The following is a 16,403-nucleotide window of genomic DNA, read 5'->3' as shown; positions in this document are numbered from 1 at the left end:
GCGGTAACTATAGGACGCGAAACGCGCGTTGGGGAACGTCACCCAGGACCCAGACAGGACCCTTCAAGCACACATGGGTAACTTAATTGAATTAAACACTTGATGTTATCACAAGACTGTCTGTATGCTCTGAATATGTGGTGCTGTATATAATGTGGCCACAGCGAATAGACCTTTTTGATCCACGCATACTTTGGACTATATAGTCCCCATGTGGGCAACATCATAAATTTGAGATCCAATACATTGTTGTGTTACACTTATTTGGGCCCTGTTTTGTACGCTTGGGTGTCTTGGATGTACCTTTTGATAAAGTTGCTATGCACTTTAAACTTTTTTGATTGTTAATTATATATATATATATGTTTGTTATATTTCAATAAATATTACCTTTTGTGAAATATTGTGGCTAGTGTTGACTCTTGGGCCTCCTATTTGTTGATTGCCAACAAAGGGTTTTCAACCAAGTACAGAAAATTAACATTTTATTTAAAATATTTAATCTGTCCAATTAATGTCTATAACCAAAATTAGAAAAATGTTGTCTCTGTCCAAATATATATGGATTTAACTGTACAAGCATTCGCGTACGGAGGTGCCACATTCGAACCCATAGCTGAGCCCATTATCTGGAGATAGTAGGTATCTTCAAACAAGAAAAAATTGTTGTGAAGAACAATAGACAAAAGATCACTGCATAGGTCAATAAGATCAGGATCCATGTCACTAGTGGAGAGAAGCCACCGGGTAGATTGTATACCATTTGTGTGGGGTATTGAGGTATACAAATCTTTAACGTCGAATGAGACTAAGAGGCTGTCTGGAGGGATGGGTGTAATGCTCTTAACGATTTCAAGGAAAGCTCCGGTATCTAGTAAAAATGAACTGGTATTGCTGATAAGAGGTGTCAGGATTTTCTCCAGATAGATGGAGATAGGGGCCAAAATCGAGTCTGTGGACGCTACAATAGGTCTGCCGGGTGGATTTTGCAGACTCTTATGTATCTTAGGGTAAGATACACGGATATCTAAGCACAAATCCACTATCCTGTGTAAGAACCTTTTGCTTCCCCTTCCATCACACTTTATTGAAAAGGGTCATAATTTGTCACAATTAAAATTTCAAATCATAGAACAAGTTACACCACCTAGACGCGGCGGGGATCGCATCTCTATGCTTAAACGTAGGGAGGCATATTTGATCCATGAGCTCAATACCCTCACCCCTAGAGGACTTAACAGGGACTATGAATTAATGTCCTTTATGTAATTAGTGTCATTTTGAGAGCCGGATGATACATGTGTCTCTGCTATTTATCATGCAAATTGTTCTCACCATCATTTATAACTTGCAGCCGTTCCCCTGGAACAGAAGAATTTTACATGTTAGGAACCACACATGATGTCCTTATACCAGGTCTTTTCATACGTACTTTGGGATCCTATCCCTGACATCATTCTCTGTTATACCATGGGCATTTATTTTACCCAGAGGGGTCTTTACCCCCATGTCTCATTTAGACATGATATAGAGCAGTGTGTGTTTTTTTAGTAATAGTACATTTACGTTTAGCATGTAACCAATTTTGGGATTTGTATTAGTCATGCCTTTCCTTTTGGTAGAGTTACTGCATTTATATGTACATATTTCTACACTATGATATGCCTTTAGCAATTTTTGGTTTCTTTAATATGTACCATGTGTGGCCCCAAGTACCAACATATACTAATTATAGTTTTGTTTCTACAGAACCGTCCATTTTGATTCCATGCTTCTGCTGCCTGTGACACTCCACGGCCACCCGCACAGCGATTCACCGCTTTCTCTTCTGGAACGCACCTCCATCTTCATTCTCCTCTGTGGAACGCACATGTTACCGCCCCTTGTGGCCAGCTGACACCGGCGTCATCACCGCTTTCTCTTCTGGAACGCACCTCCATCTTTATTCTCCTCTGTGGAACGCACATGTTACCGCCCCCTGTGGCCAGCTGACACCGGCGTCATCACCGCCCCGCCCCTTTTCCGGACCATATTCCGGCTGACACTGCGCGCTCTTTCACTCTCTATTTATAGCTTAACTAGGCACATTACCACACACTCCTCCTTGCGGTGGACACCGCAGAGACTCATACTCTCTGTGCGCTGGTAAGTTCTTTGTATCGGGTTTTACCTACACTAGTCCCACCTATCGCCCATGTGTCAGGCCTTCCCAGCAGCCGTTCGGCTTACATATATATACTTTTTACCCTTATAGATCGGCGGTCTAGTTTTCAGCCGTAAGGTTCCTTCCTTTGGCCTATCCATCTTACCGGGTATGTACCCCTGTCTTAGTCAGTTGGCAGTCCACTTTATTATACAGTTGCCACTGTATATATTTTTCTAGTCCCACACTGGTACTTATGTTCTATTCTTGCGGTTCCTTGCACATACAACGATCTGCAGCTATACTCTAACATAGACGTGGTTTTGCTGATTGTACTCCATGATTGTATATCTCTTTACGTCTTATGACTTTTTTGTTCTCGTGATGTATATACTTCTGTTATTTTGTTATCACTATGTCCTATTTTTTGTTACACCCCCAGTTTTGTTAATATAATTTTTTTGTTCTGTATATAATTTTCTTTCTAGCACACTGATGAAGGTCAAGAGTTGACCGAAACGTTTGTGACTTTGTATGTAATAAACCCCTTTATTTTGCATCACAATCTCTTGGAGTGTACTAGTCACTTGTTATCTATACATCAAGGTTTGGGCACCTATTGACTGTGCACCTCCCTCCTCGGCTGTGCTTTGCATCTTCTATACCATCCCACAGTCCTGTGTCCCCAATGAGACGATGGAGAAACAGGAATTTTTGTGTTACTCACCGTAAAATCCTTTTCTCCGAGTCGTTCATTGGGGGACACAGCTCCCTCCCTATTCATTTTGTTATTTGTCTATGGGCCGTTCAGACAGTAATATTATTCTAGACATGTTGTCTTTGCTCTAATGCTGTTTTGTTGTCTCTATCTCCTACTGCTTGTGCACCAAACTGGAGCTGTCAGGACAAGTGTCAAGGTGTATACTATGGAGGAGGAGCTAACTTTTTTTGTATCTACTTAGTGTCAGCCTCCTGGCGGCAGTAGCATACACCCACAGTCCTGTGTCCCCCAATGAACGACTCGGAGAAAAGGATTTTACGGTGAGTAACACAAAAATCCCTGCTTTCTGTGCACAAATCACTGAAAAACTGCAGCATACAGACCATAGGAACTTAGCAGTGATGAGCAATTAATTTGGAGGTCCAGGTTAGTATTGTTTGGCTGCTGGACGGGTGCCCCGTGAACCACCTGCTTACTGCTGGGCTCCTCTCCTGACTAATCAAAAGAAGATGCCGGCAGGTTGGAGGCGGGTCGCAGGGATCCATCCAAATGCCATGCGTTTCTGTATATATTGCTACCCTAAGAAATGATAATGTGAAATATCCTCAAAATACTCAACAGCATGAAAAGCTGAAAATCTTTTATTAGACAATAGAACATACAGCTAAAACGTTATGAAAACAACTCAAATACTGCATACAGGGTAGTGGGAATGTGTGTATGGACACATCACTTAGAATCCAGAAGTTCAAAGCTTAATAACGTTTCAAAAGTACATATTCAATTACCTGAGAAAACAAAAGGGTCGGGAAATCCAACCATTATGGAGAATGTCAGATATAAGGGGTGCAGAGGTTATAACTAGTGACGGGCGAGCGTGCTTGAGTGCTTGTATCTTGGGCGTGCACAGATAATATATTCACGCCCCTGCAGCTGCATGTTTTGCTTCGGCACAGCCGCAACACATGCAGTCGCAGGGATTCGAATATATTATCCGTGCACGCCCAAGATACTAGGATAACACGCTATCTGAGCCTGTTCGCAGATAACCCCACCCTGAACATTTACCTGTGGATGTCTGAACACCTCTGTTCTTCGTAAGATAATCCACTTAAAGGGAACATGTCAACAGAAATAACACTTAACAGTGTTATGATCCTACACGCAGCTGAATGCAGCAGGGAGGAATTGATATTTATTCTCCCGCCAGCATTCGGTATTCAGTCATAGGGGCGGCACCGGTTAAGTCACAGCTTTGAGTATACAGAGCAGCCCCTGGCCCTGACTGACACTGGCTCTACATTGCGGCTGGCTGTCTGTCAGGGCTGGGGGCACAGCTACACTGGCCGCTCTGTATACTCAGCAGGATGACTGAAAGCCGAATGCTGGTGGGGAGAATAAAGATCATTTTCTCCCCGCTGCATTCGGGCAGCATAATAACACTGCTATCCTGCAGACTAACCCAATATCTGCAGGTTAACTGCGTTATTTCAGGTGACAGATTCCCTTTAAAGGAAATCTATCAGCAGTTTTTTGCTACTCAATCTGAGAGCAGCATTATGTATGGAAAGAGACTGTGATTCCAGAGGGGTCACTTACTGAGCTGTCATTTTATTAACATCACTGTTTTCTCTGCTGCTGATCTACCAGTTCTCTGAATGCTGGGCTCTGTATAACCCCTCCCGCACCACTAATGGAAGCTTTCTGCCTATGCACAGTATACACAGAAAGCTGCAAATCAGTGGTGAGTTTGGGGTTATACAGAGCTCACGAACATGGAGGACTGTCAGCAGGTTTAATAGTTCTAAAGTGTTACTCTCCTGCTAATAAACCAGTGATCTTATGAAAATTGAACCGAGCAGCCCTGTAAGTGTCATATAGATGGAATAAGGGTCTCTGTCTCTACATTACACTGCTCTCACATTAGGTGGTAAAAACCTGGTGACTGGATTTTGCTGCGGGTCCGCAGCGGTTTCCCATGTGTTTACAATATAATGTAAACCTATGGGAAACTAAATCCGCAGTGCACATGCTGCGGAAAAAAACGCGCAGAAACGCAGCGCTTTACATTCCGCAGCATTCTTTGTGCGGATTCCGCTGCAGGTTTACACCTGCTCCAATAGAAAACTGCAGGTGTAAACCCACAGCGGAATCCGCAATAGAAACCGCGATAAAACCGCAGCGGTTTTGCAATGCGGATTTATCAAATCCGCTGCGGAAAAATCCGCAGCACTCTCAGATACGTGTGCACATACCCGAAAGGTTCACTCAGATGAACATATCATACAGACATCTGATTAAACATAGGGCTGCTCAGATGACAGGGTCTATGTGAGAAAAAAAAGCACAGCAATCTAATTTTTTCTGTAAGGGACACAGACAGGGTACGTGCACACGTTCCAGATTTTGCCGCGGAGCCGCCTCAGTTTTCCATGAGTTACAGTACCATGTAAACCAATGGAAAACAAAATCCGCAGTGCACATGCTGCGGAAAAAACTGCGCGGAAACTCAGCGTTGTTTATTCCGCAGTATGTCAATTCTTTGTGCGGATTCCGCAGCGGTTTACACCTGATCCATAATAGGAATCCGCATAAAAAATGCGGTAAATCCGCAGTGCGGATTTACAAAAGTCAGTGCGGAAAAATCTGCACACCTTTCCGCAACGTGTGCACATACCCTCAGGTCTATGAGAGCGCAAAAAAACAAATCCCACATGAATAATCCGTATAACATCCAATTTCTACAGGTACATTGCAATTAATAAGGAACTGTATTTGGTTATGTACAATTTAGAATGCTGCCGTATAAATACGCAAATGCATCTGACCCCGACCTTAGCCTAAGTATACAATGCATTTGTACACCTGACGCCTTTTAGACAGCGGCATACCTGATCACAATTTGCAGCGTTTTCCCTGAAGAATCTTCTGTGGCATTTCTCTGGCCATTTTTCTTTTAGCTTTGCCACTGGCATCTTATTTTTTTATTATTAAGAGCAAGTGAACAGTTTCCAAGCAGAAGGCACCTGACGAATGGACAGGTTACTTTTAGCCACTTCACAACTTTTAAAGCCTGAGGTGGTTAAAACAAACCTGTGCAGCAAGTAATTTTGACATTGCTGTACATATGTTCATTTGAGTTGGTATTTTCTAAGATCTTTTTTAGGGAGATCCCTGAGCAAACCTGACTGTAATAAGCTATGTACGCCGGACGCTTTATGAATTTAACTTTGTTATGTGCCCCCATTCACCAGACGTCAAAAGAGCATCCTTCTCACCGGCCCGTATGTGTCTGCATACCATTTATTTAAAAGGTTCAATGCAAAAATAAAATTACATATGCAATACGTTTTTTTTTTGCAATGGGTGTCTTTGAATGCTGTGGCATTCTTTCACCAACCAGACTGTAGCCACTGTGGGGTATATTCCTCCTGAACATAAATGGCTTTGGGGACTAAAGGGCAGTCTATTAGAAAACCATTTTTCATGCATCTCTGTTAGTCTTGCTTCTTTATAAACAACACCTTTCGAATGACACTGATCCCTCATTGATTTCAGCAGGCTCTGTATAATGATAAATTTTGCCTGTGGCATTGATGCATAAAATAACTCCCCCCTCCCAAAAAAAAAACACAATAAGTGTCAGAGGGACTCTATTCTTTGAGACAATGTGTTTTATATCAGTTGAATAAGTTGTGGAACTTTCATAACATGAATGTCACACATTGACATTGGGGATGACTAGAGCCACTTTCACATAAGTACATTATGACTGCACAACCACCATTCTCTTTGGGCGCTTCTTGGGACACTGGCTGGAGACATTTCTTATTACTACACCTATCACATTACCTACATCAAGTTACAAGCCTAACTAGGTTCACATTGCCTTAGTGGGTGTCCGCTGACGGAATCAGTTTCATAGCGGCACTAACACTATGTAACAGATCCGTTAGCGCACCCATTGCCCGCAATTATGTAGCGCATCGCTAACGCATGCCATTACTGGCATGCGTAAGGCTACGTTCACATTTGCGTTGTTGGGCGCAGCGTCGGTGACGCAACCCACAACACATACACAACGCAGCATTTTGTGACGCATGCGTTGCCAAACGCATTACAACGCATACCGGCGCATGTCTATGCGCCCCCCATGTTAAAGATAGGGACGCATGACACATGCGTCGGTATCCGTCGACGACGCTGCGCCCAACGCCGCAAATGTGAACGTAGCCTTAGTGATGTGCCGTTATTTTGTGACGGACCCTCGAACACTGCTGGCAGCGTTTTTGGGTCCGTTCCCGCTAGAGCAGATAAAGCATCTGCGCTAGCGCGATCGCATAACGCGATCCCTTTTCGGCAATTGCGTTAACGCAGTCCGTTAGCGTATGCGCTAAATGGACTGCACTAACGCAATGTGAACCTAAATAAGTGCACATGGCAGCACGAGCACATGGTCTATTTGCTTGGAGATTAAAACAATGCCGAGTGTGGCCCTCACCTACCACTGTTCCTAAAGGTCAAGATGGTATAGTTAGGCTACGTTCACATTAGCGTTGCGCGCCGTTGCGTCGGCGACGCAACGCGCGACGCACCAAAAACGTGCGCAAAAACGCTGCGTTTTGCGACGCGTGCGTCGTTTTTTTGACGAAAATCGGACGCACGAAAAATGCAACTTGTTGCATTTTCGTGCGTCCGACGCTAGCGTCGAAAACGACGCACATGTCGAAAAACGCAAACAAAAAAACGCACGCGTCCCCTATGTTAAACATAGGGGCGCGTCGCCGCTGCGTCGCCGCTGCGTCGCCGCTGCAACAGCGACGCACATTAGTGTAACGCTAATGTGAACGTAGCCTTAGATGTAAAATGAAGAGGCCACAGTAATGATTTAGCTGCGTCTCTGTCTAGGCTTTCATTTACACAGCGGGCTTCCAACCACAAAGCTGTGCAGGGATTTACAAGACAAGGACCTCAATCAATGCGATGCAGGAGAGTAAATGAAGAATTGATTATGGCCTGAAAAGTCCGACCATCAATGATCATATCCTAGCGAGATGTCTGAACCTTGTAATATGGGAATGCCTTTTTAAAGGGGTTTTAAAGGATAAAGAAAACAATCTTTAATGCCATGAAATAACTTGTATTTGCTACCAGATGAATCCAGCTGCTCCAGCACGCTGAGCCAAAGCTTCCAGTCAGCCTCCATTTACCATTTGAGTTACACCAGCCTCAGTGATGATCGGCTGCCATGGTCATGTACAGGGAGAACCTTCCTCAAGGTTGATAAAAAGACACTATATTAGTCTTTATATACAAATATATACATTCTATGTAAAATGTGAAAAAAATCCCTTATTAGTAAATTAAGTTACAATCCATAATCTTCAAGTAAATATTGAAAAATTCTCATCAAGTACAAATTGAATCCTTCAAGCTGCTATAATATTCACAAATAAAATTGTAAATTCAGAATATTAATAAAACAATTTAAAAAGCCATCATTGATACAGATCAGGTTTGAGGATGTCCTGAAACTTCAGGAATGGTCTCCTGGTTTATCGCAGTCTCTACTGTATGTTCTTGTTGGGGGCAGACATCGTTTAGCAGCAAGGAAAATGAGGTTTCAAGAGTCCTCAGCGTGGCCTGCTCTTGGCTCCCTCTCTCGTGGGACGCGTGGTCTGTCAGGCAGTGGCACCCAGCCACAGTTATCCCGATGTCCGAGCACGGGTGCTGGTCACTGCTCACAGAGGGCTCTTTGTTACTTTTACCATGGGCTCTTGCTGGATCGATTTTCCCTTCTATAGTTCGTGCAAGCATGTAGCTTACTTTCCTTTGATGAGCTAAAGCCTCTTCCTTATCATTCAGCTGCAAATCCAAAGTACAGAAATCTTAGTTTTTACACCATACATTATCACTAAAATAAAGTAGCAATAGACTGGAAACCATAAGAGCGTTATAGGCAGGCTTAAGTATTAGGTATCTATTATATATATTTTTATTCATTTTAAGAGGTCTTAAGCACGCAAATAATGATCTTATGTTTTCCAGTCTATTCTGTCATTTACTGTTGCACACCTCTCATTAACACTGGCATAGTCCTAAAAATCAGGTCTTTTGAACCTCACTTGAGAGGTGTGGCCTAATAAGAATGGGTGTGTCTCAGTGGGAAGGGGTGTGGCCTAGGATAGGCAACAATTTTAACACAAAAAAAAAAAAATGATCTAGACTAAGCTAAGCAAGATATATATATAGTTACATAGTTATTAACCCCTTTACCCCCAAGGGTGGTTTGCACATTAATGACCGGGCCAATTTTTACAATTCTGACCACTGTCCCTTTATGAGGTTATAACTCTGGAACGCTTCAACGGATCCCAGAGATTCTGACACTGTTTTCTCGTGACATATTTTACTTCATGATAGTGGTAAAAAATTCTTTGATAGTACCTGCGTTTATTTGTGAAAAAAAACGGAAATTTGGCGAAAATTATGAAAATTTTGCAATTTTCCAACTCTGAATTTTTATGCAATTAAATCACAGAGATATGTCACACAAAATACTTAATAAGTAACATTTCCCACATGTCTACTTTACATCAGCACAATTTCGGAACCCAAATTTTTTTTTGTTAGGGAGTTATAAGGGTTAAAAGTTGACCAGCAATTTCTCATTTTTACAACACCATTTTTTTTTTTTTTTTTTAGGGACCACATCTCATTTGAAGTCATTTTGACAGGTCTATAGGATAGAAAATACCCAAGTGTGACACCATTCTAAAAACTGCACCCCTCAAGGTGCTCAAAACCATATTCAAGAAGTTTATTAACCCTTCTGGTTCTTCACAGGAATTTTTGGAATGTTTAAATAAAAATTAACATTTAACTTTTTTTCACAAAAAAATTTACTTCAGCTCCAATTTGTTTTATTTTACCAAGGGTAACATGAGAAAATGGACCCCAAAAGTTGTTGTACAATTTGTCCTGAGTACACCGATACCCCATATGTGGGGGTAAACCACTGTTTCGTCGCATGGGAGAGCTCGGAAGGGAAGGAGCGCCGTTTGACTTTTCAATGCAAAATTGACAGGAATTGAGATGGGACGCCATGTTGCGTTTGGAGAGCCACTGATGTGCCTAAACATTGAAACCCCCCACAAGTGACACCATTTTGGAAAGTAGACCACCAAGGGCTTCACAGACGTTTGTAATGCAGAGCCGTAAAAATAAAACAAAAATTTTTTCCCACAAAAATTATTTTTTAGCCCCCAGTTTTGTATTTTCCCGGGGGTAAGAGGAGAAATTCGATCCCAAAAGTTGTTGTCCAATTTGTCCTGAGTACGCTGATACCCCATATGTGGGGGGGAACCACCGTTTGGGCGCATGGGAGGGCTCGGAAGGGAAGGAGTGCCATTTGGAATGCAGACTTAGATGGAATGGTCTGCAGGCGTCACATTGCGTTTGCAGAGCCCCTAATGTACCTAAACAGTAGAAACCCCCCACAAGTGACCCCATATTGGAAACTAGACCACCCAGGGAACTTATCTAGATGTGTTGTGAGAACTTTGAACCCCCAAGTGTTTCACTACAGTTTATAACACAGAGCCGGGAAAATAAAAAATCTTTTTTTTCCTCCCCACAAAAATTATTTTTTAGCCCCCAGTTTTGTATTTTCCCAAGGGTAACAGGAGAAATTGGACTGCAAAAGTTGTTGTCCTATTTGTCCTGAGTACACTGATACTGCATATGTTGGGGTAAACCCCTGTTTGGGCGCACGGGAGAGCTCGGAAGGGAAGAAGCACTGTTTTACTTTTTCAACGCAGAATTGGCTGGAATTGAGATCGGACGCCATGTCGCGTTTGGAGAGCCCCTGATGTGCCTAAACAGTGGAAACCCCCCCCAATTATAACTGAAACCCTAATCCAAACACACCCCTAACCCTAATCCCAACAGTAACCCTAACCACACCCCTAACCCTAATCCCAACTGGAAATGTAATCTAAACCCCAACCATAACTTTAGCCCCAACCCTAACCCTAACTTTAGCCCCAACCCTAACTGTAACCCTAACCCTAGCCCTAACGGGAAAATGGAAATAAATACATTTTTTTTAATTTTTTCCCTAACTAAGGGGGTGATAAGGGGGGTTTGATTTACTTTTATAGCGGGTTTTTTAGCGGATTTTTATGATTGGCAGCCGTCACACACAGAAAGACGCTTTTTATTGCAAAAAATATTTTTTGCGTTACCACATTTTGAGAGCTATAATTTTTCCATATTTTGGTCCACAGAGTCATGTGAGGTCTTGTTTTTTGCGGGACGAGTTGACGTTTTTATTGGTAACATTTTCGGGCACGTGACATTTTTTGATCGCTTTTTATTCCGATTTTTGTGAGGCAGAATGACCAAAAACCAGCTATTCATGAATTTCTTTTGGGGGGAGGCGTTTATACCGTTCTGCGTTTGGTAAAATGGATAAAGCAGTTTTATTCTTCGGGTCAGTACGATTACAGCGACACCTCATATCATTTTTTTATGTTTTGGCGCTTTTATACGATAAAAACTATTTTATAGAAAAAATAATTATTTTTCCATCGCTTTATTCTCAGGACTATAACTTTTTTATGTTTTTGTTGATGATGCTGTATCATGGCTCGTTTTTTGCGGGACAATATGACGCTTTTAGCGGTACCATGGTTATTTATATCTGTCTTTTTGATCGCGTGTTATTCCACTTTTTGTTCGGCGGTATGATAAAGCGTCGTTCTTTGCCTCGTTTTTTTTTTTTCTTACGGTGTTTACTGAAGAGGTTAACTAGTGGGCCAGTTTTATAGGTTGGGCCTTTACGGACGCGGCGATACTAAATATGTGTACTTTTATTGTTTTTTATTATTTAGATAAAGAAATGTATTTATGGGAATAATATTTATTTATTTTCTTTCATTACTTGGGAATTTTTTTTTTTTTTTTTTTACACATTTGGAAAATTTTTTTTTTTTTTACTTTTTTACTTTGTCCCAGGGGGGGACATCACAGATCGGTGATCTGACAGTTTGCACAGCACTGAAAGCACTGCAGGCTTCACAGTGCCTGCTCTGAGCAGGCTCTGTGAAGCCACCTCCCTCCCTGCAGCGGCCATCTTGGATCCGGGTCTGGAGCAGGGAGGGAGGTAGGAGACCCTCTCAGCAACGCGATCACATCGCGTTGCTGCGGGGGCTCAGGGAAGCCCGCAGGGAGCCCCCTCCCTGCGTGATGCTTCCCTGTACCGCCGGCACATCGATCATGTTTGATCGCGGTGTGCCGGGGGTAATGTGCTGGGAGCGGTCCGTGACCGCTCCTGGCACATAGTGCCGGATGTCAGCTGCGATAGGCAGCTGACACCCGGCCGCGCTCCCCCCGTCAGCGCGGCCGATCGTGTGTGACGTACTATCCCGTCGGTGGTCATAGGGGCCCACCCCACCTCGACGGGATAGTACATCTAATGTCAGAAAGGGGTTAAGGTTGAAGGAAGACTATAAGTCCATCTAGTTCAACCCATAGTCTAACCTAACATACCCTAACATGTTGATCCAGAGGAAGGCAAAAAAAAAACCATGTGGCAAAGAGTAAGCTCCACATTGGGGAAAAAAATTCCTTCCCGACTCCACATACGGCAATCAGACTAGTTCCCTGGATCAACGCCCTATCAAGGAATCTAGTGTATATACCCTGTAACATTATACTTTTCCAGAAAGGTATCCAGTCCCATCTTAAATTTAAGTAATGAATCACTCATTACAACATCATACGGCACAGAGTTCCATAGTCTCACTGCTCTTACAGTAAACGCAGAGGATGCCCCCTTGTCCCTGTTTCAGGTCTATGATTAAAAAGATCATCAGAAAGGTCTTTGTACTGTCCCCTCATATATTTATAAAATATAAATTAAAATAAGATCACCCGTTAGTCTTCGTTTTTCCAAACTAAATAGCCCCAAGTGTAATAACCTATCTTGGTATTGCAGACCCCCCAGTCCTCTAATAACCTTGGTCGCTCTTCTCTGCACCCGCTCTAGTTCAGCTATGTCTTTCTTATACACCGGAGACCAGAACTGTGCACAGTATTTTAAGTGTGGTCGAACTAGTGACTTGTATAGAGGTAAAATTATGTTCTCCTCATGATCATCTATGCCTCTTTTAATGCATCCCATTATTTTATTTGCCTTTTGTAGCAGCTGCTTGACACTGGCCACTGAATATGAGTTTGTCATCCACCCATACACCCAGGTCTTTTTCATTGACGGTTTTGCCCAGAGTTTTAGAATTAAGCACATAATTCTACATCTTATTACTTCTACCCAAGTGCATGACCTTACATTAATCCCCATTAAAGCTCATTTGCCATTTATCAGCCCAAGCTTCTAGTTTACATAAATCATCCTGTAATATAAAATTGTCCTCCTCTGTATTGATTACCCTGCAGAGTTTAGTGTCATCTGCAAATATTGAAATTCTACTCTGAATGCCCCCTACAAGATCATTAATAAATATGTTAAAAAGAAGAGGGCCCAATACTGACCCCTGTGGTACCCCACTGCTAACCGCTACCCAGTCCGAGTGTGCTCCATTAATAACCACCCTTTGTTTCCTATCCCTGAGCCAGCTCTCAACCCACTTGCACATATTTTCCCCTATCCCCATTATTCTCATTTTATGTATGAACCTTTTGTGTGGCACCGTATCAAAAGCTTTTGAAAAGTCCATATACACTACATCCACTGGGTTGCCTTGGTCCAGTCCGGAACTTACCTCTTCATAGAAACTGATCAAATTAGTCTGACATGAACGGTCCCTAGTAAACCCGTGCTGATACTGAGTCATGAGGTTATTCCTCTTCAGATACTCCAGTATAGCGTCCCTTAGAATGCCCTCCAGGATTTTACCCACAGTAGAGGTTAAGCTTACTGGCCTATAATTTCCGAGTTCAGTTTTTGTCCCCTTTTTGAATATTGGCACCACATTTGCTATACGCCAGTCCTGTGGTACAGACCCTGTTATTATGGAGTATTTAAAAATTAAAAATGATGGTCTATCAATGACTGTACTTAATTCCTGCAGTACTCGAGGGTGTATCCCATCCGGGCCCGGAGATTTGTCAATTTTAGTGATTTTTAGACGCCGCCGCACTTCCTGCTGGATTAAGCAGGTGACATTTAATTGGGAATTTTTAATCACTAGTCATTTTGTCTGCCATGGGATTTTCTTGTGTAAATACTGATGAAAAAAGTCATTTAGCATATTGGCTTTTTCCTCATCCTCATCCACCATTTCACCCAGACTATTTTTAAGGGGGCCAACATGATCATTTTTTAGTTTCTTACTATTTATGTAGTTAAAGAATATTTTAGGATTATTTTTAACCTCTCTGGCAATGAGTCTCTCTGTCTCAATCTTTGCTGCCTTGATTTGCTTTTTACAGAATTTATTTAATTTTTTGTATTTATTTAATGCCTCCTCACTACCTACTTCCTTTAATTCTCTAAATGCTTTCTTTTTGTCACTTATTGCGCCCCTTACAGCTCTATTTAGCCATATTGGTTTCCTCCTATTTCTAGTATGTTTATTCCCATACGGTATATACTGTGCACAGGTCCTATCCAGGATGCTAATAAACGTCTCCCATTTTCTTTGTGTATTTTTGTGTCTCAGGATATCGTCCCAGTTAATTGCACCAAGATCCTCTCTCATCCGTTGGAAATTTGCCCTCCTGAAGTTTAGTGTCCTTGTAACCCCTCTATTACACATCTTTTTAAAGGATACATGAAAACTTATTATTTTGTGATCGCTATTTCCCAAGTGACCCCCCAACCCTTATATTTGCTATGCGGTCTGGCCTGTTGGTTAATATTAGGTCTAGCAGTGCCCCCCTTCTTGTTGGGTCTTGAACCAGTTGTGAAAGGTAATTGTCTCTCATAGTTGTCAAAAACCGATTACCTTTGCTGGAACTGCAGGTTTCTGTTCCCCAATCTATTTCAGGGTAGTTGAAGTCCCCGATAATAATGACTTCTCCTTGAGTCGCAGCTTCATCTATTTGCTTTACGAGGATATTCTCCATTGCTTCCATTATTTTTGGAGATTTATAGCAAACCCCTATCAGTAATTTATTATTTTTTCCCCCTCCCCTTATCTCCACCCACAGGGATTCTACATTTTCATTAAATTCACCTATATTATCACGCAGGATGGGTTTTAAGGATGATTTTACATACAGACACACCCCTCCCCCTCGCTTATCTGTAAGGTCATTTCTGAACAGGCTATAGCCCTGCAAGTTAACAGCCCAGTCATGGCTCTCATCCAGCCACGTTTCAGATATCCCCACCATGTCATAATAATGCTACAACAACATTAGTTCTAATTCGTCCATTTTGTTGGCGAGGCTTCTGGCATTAGTATACATGCACTTGATGTTCCTCTTTGCACCTCTATTTCTTAAAAAAAAAAAAAAAAAATTATATATATATATATATATATATATATATATATATATATATATATATACATATATATATATACATATACATATACATATACATATATATATATATACACATATATACACAGATTTGGTTGCGGATCCGCAGCGGATTTGGCCCTGCGAATCCGGTACAGTTTTCCATGAGGTGTACAGTACCATGTAAAACTATGGAAAACCAAATCCGCAGAGCACATGCTGAGGAAAATTCCGCGCAGAAACACAGCGGTTTATTCATTTTGAAGATTCCACAGCGTTTTACACCTATTCCTTTATAGGAATCCGCACAAAATCTGCAGGTAAAACGCCAGGACATTTTACCTGCGGATTCTGCTGAATCCGCAATGGAATCTGCAACGTGTACACATACCCATAAGGTTAGGCAAAGGTGTCTAAAGATGCAAATTTATCATCCAGCATCAACCACTGTGATAAGTTTGGTGCAACTGGTCTAATGCCAGACTGTCTAAATTTTAAGGCTATGGACAGCTTGAAATGAGAGGGGGAGAGTTTTACATATGTTAGTGGTAACCTTTTAGTTAATAAAATTTACCAAGTTTCATTCTACGTTCTTAATTCATTTTTGGACCCCCTACTACGCAGTTTGCAGCCTGAGCTTGATGTGCGAGTGTCTCTCCCAGTAATACAGGTTGGGTGTGTGGTCTGTGTATTTAGGGTGCTGCTGTCTTATTAGCATAGCTGTCATACTGTACCTCCTCCTTATCCATAGCCTGGTTTCCCCACTTGCCCTTACAACCCCAAGATTGTTGATACTTTCTTTTCTCTCAATAAGGCCGGGATCACACATACGCGAGATACGGCAGAGTCTCGCAGGTGAAAACCCAGCTCTGGCGCCGGCACTCCAGAGCGGAGCGTGCAGCTCCATGTATTTCTGTGCGGCTGCACACTCCGCTCTGGAGTGCCGGCGCCAGAGCTGGGTTTTCACCTGCGAGACTCTGCCGTATCTCGCGTATGTGTGATCCTGGCCTAATTGTATAAATCCTTACTTAAGCCGATTAACTACGGTAA

General features: G+C 42.2%; 1 protein-coding gene across 1 annotated transcript in view; it reads right to left on the bottom strand.

Moving 5' to 3' along the window:
* Nucleotides 1-7,989: 7,989 nt before the first annotated feature.
* CCDC125 (coiled-coil domain containing 125) overlaps nucleotides 7,990-16,403 on the bottom strand; it is a 77,400-nt gene continuing 68,986 nt past the window's right edge. The window contains exon 12 of the mRNA XM_069750899.1: nucleotides 7,990-8,729. Coding sequence (XP_069607000.1) covers nucleotides 8,376-8,729 — 354 coding nt within the window. The 3' untranslated portion in view covers nucleotides 7,990-8,375. The remainder of the gene's footprint in view (nucleotides 8,730-16,403) is intronic.

The sequence above is a fragment of the Ranitomeya imitator genome, chromosome 1, assembly GCF_032444005.1.
Source record: "Ranitomeya imitator isolate aRanImi1 chromosome 1, aRanImi1.pri, whole genome shotgun sequence".
Taxonomy (NCBI): domain Eukaryota; kingdom Metazoa; phylum Chordata; class Amphibia; order Anura; family Dendrobatidae; genus Ranitomeya; species Ranitomeya imitator.
The sequence above is the reverse complement of the archived record's forward strand: the minus strand, read 5'-3'. Positions and strand labels throughout refer to the sequence as shown.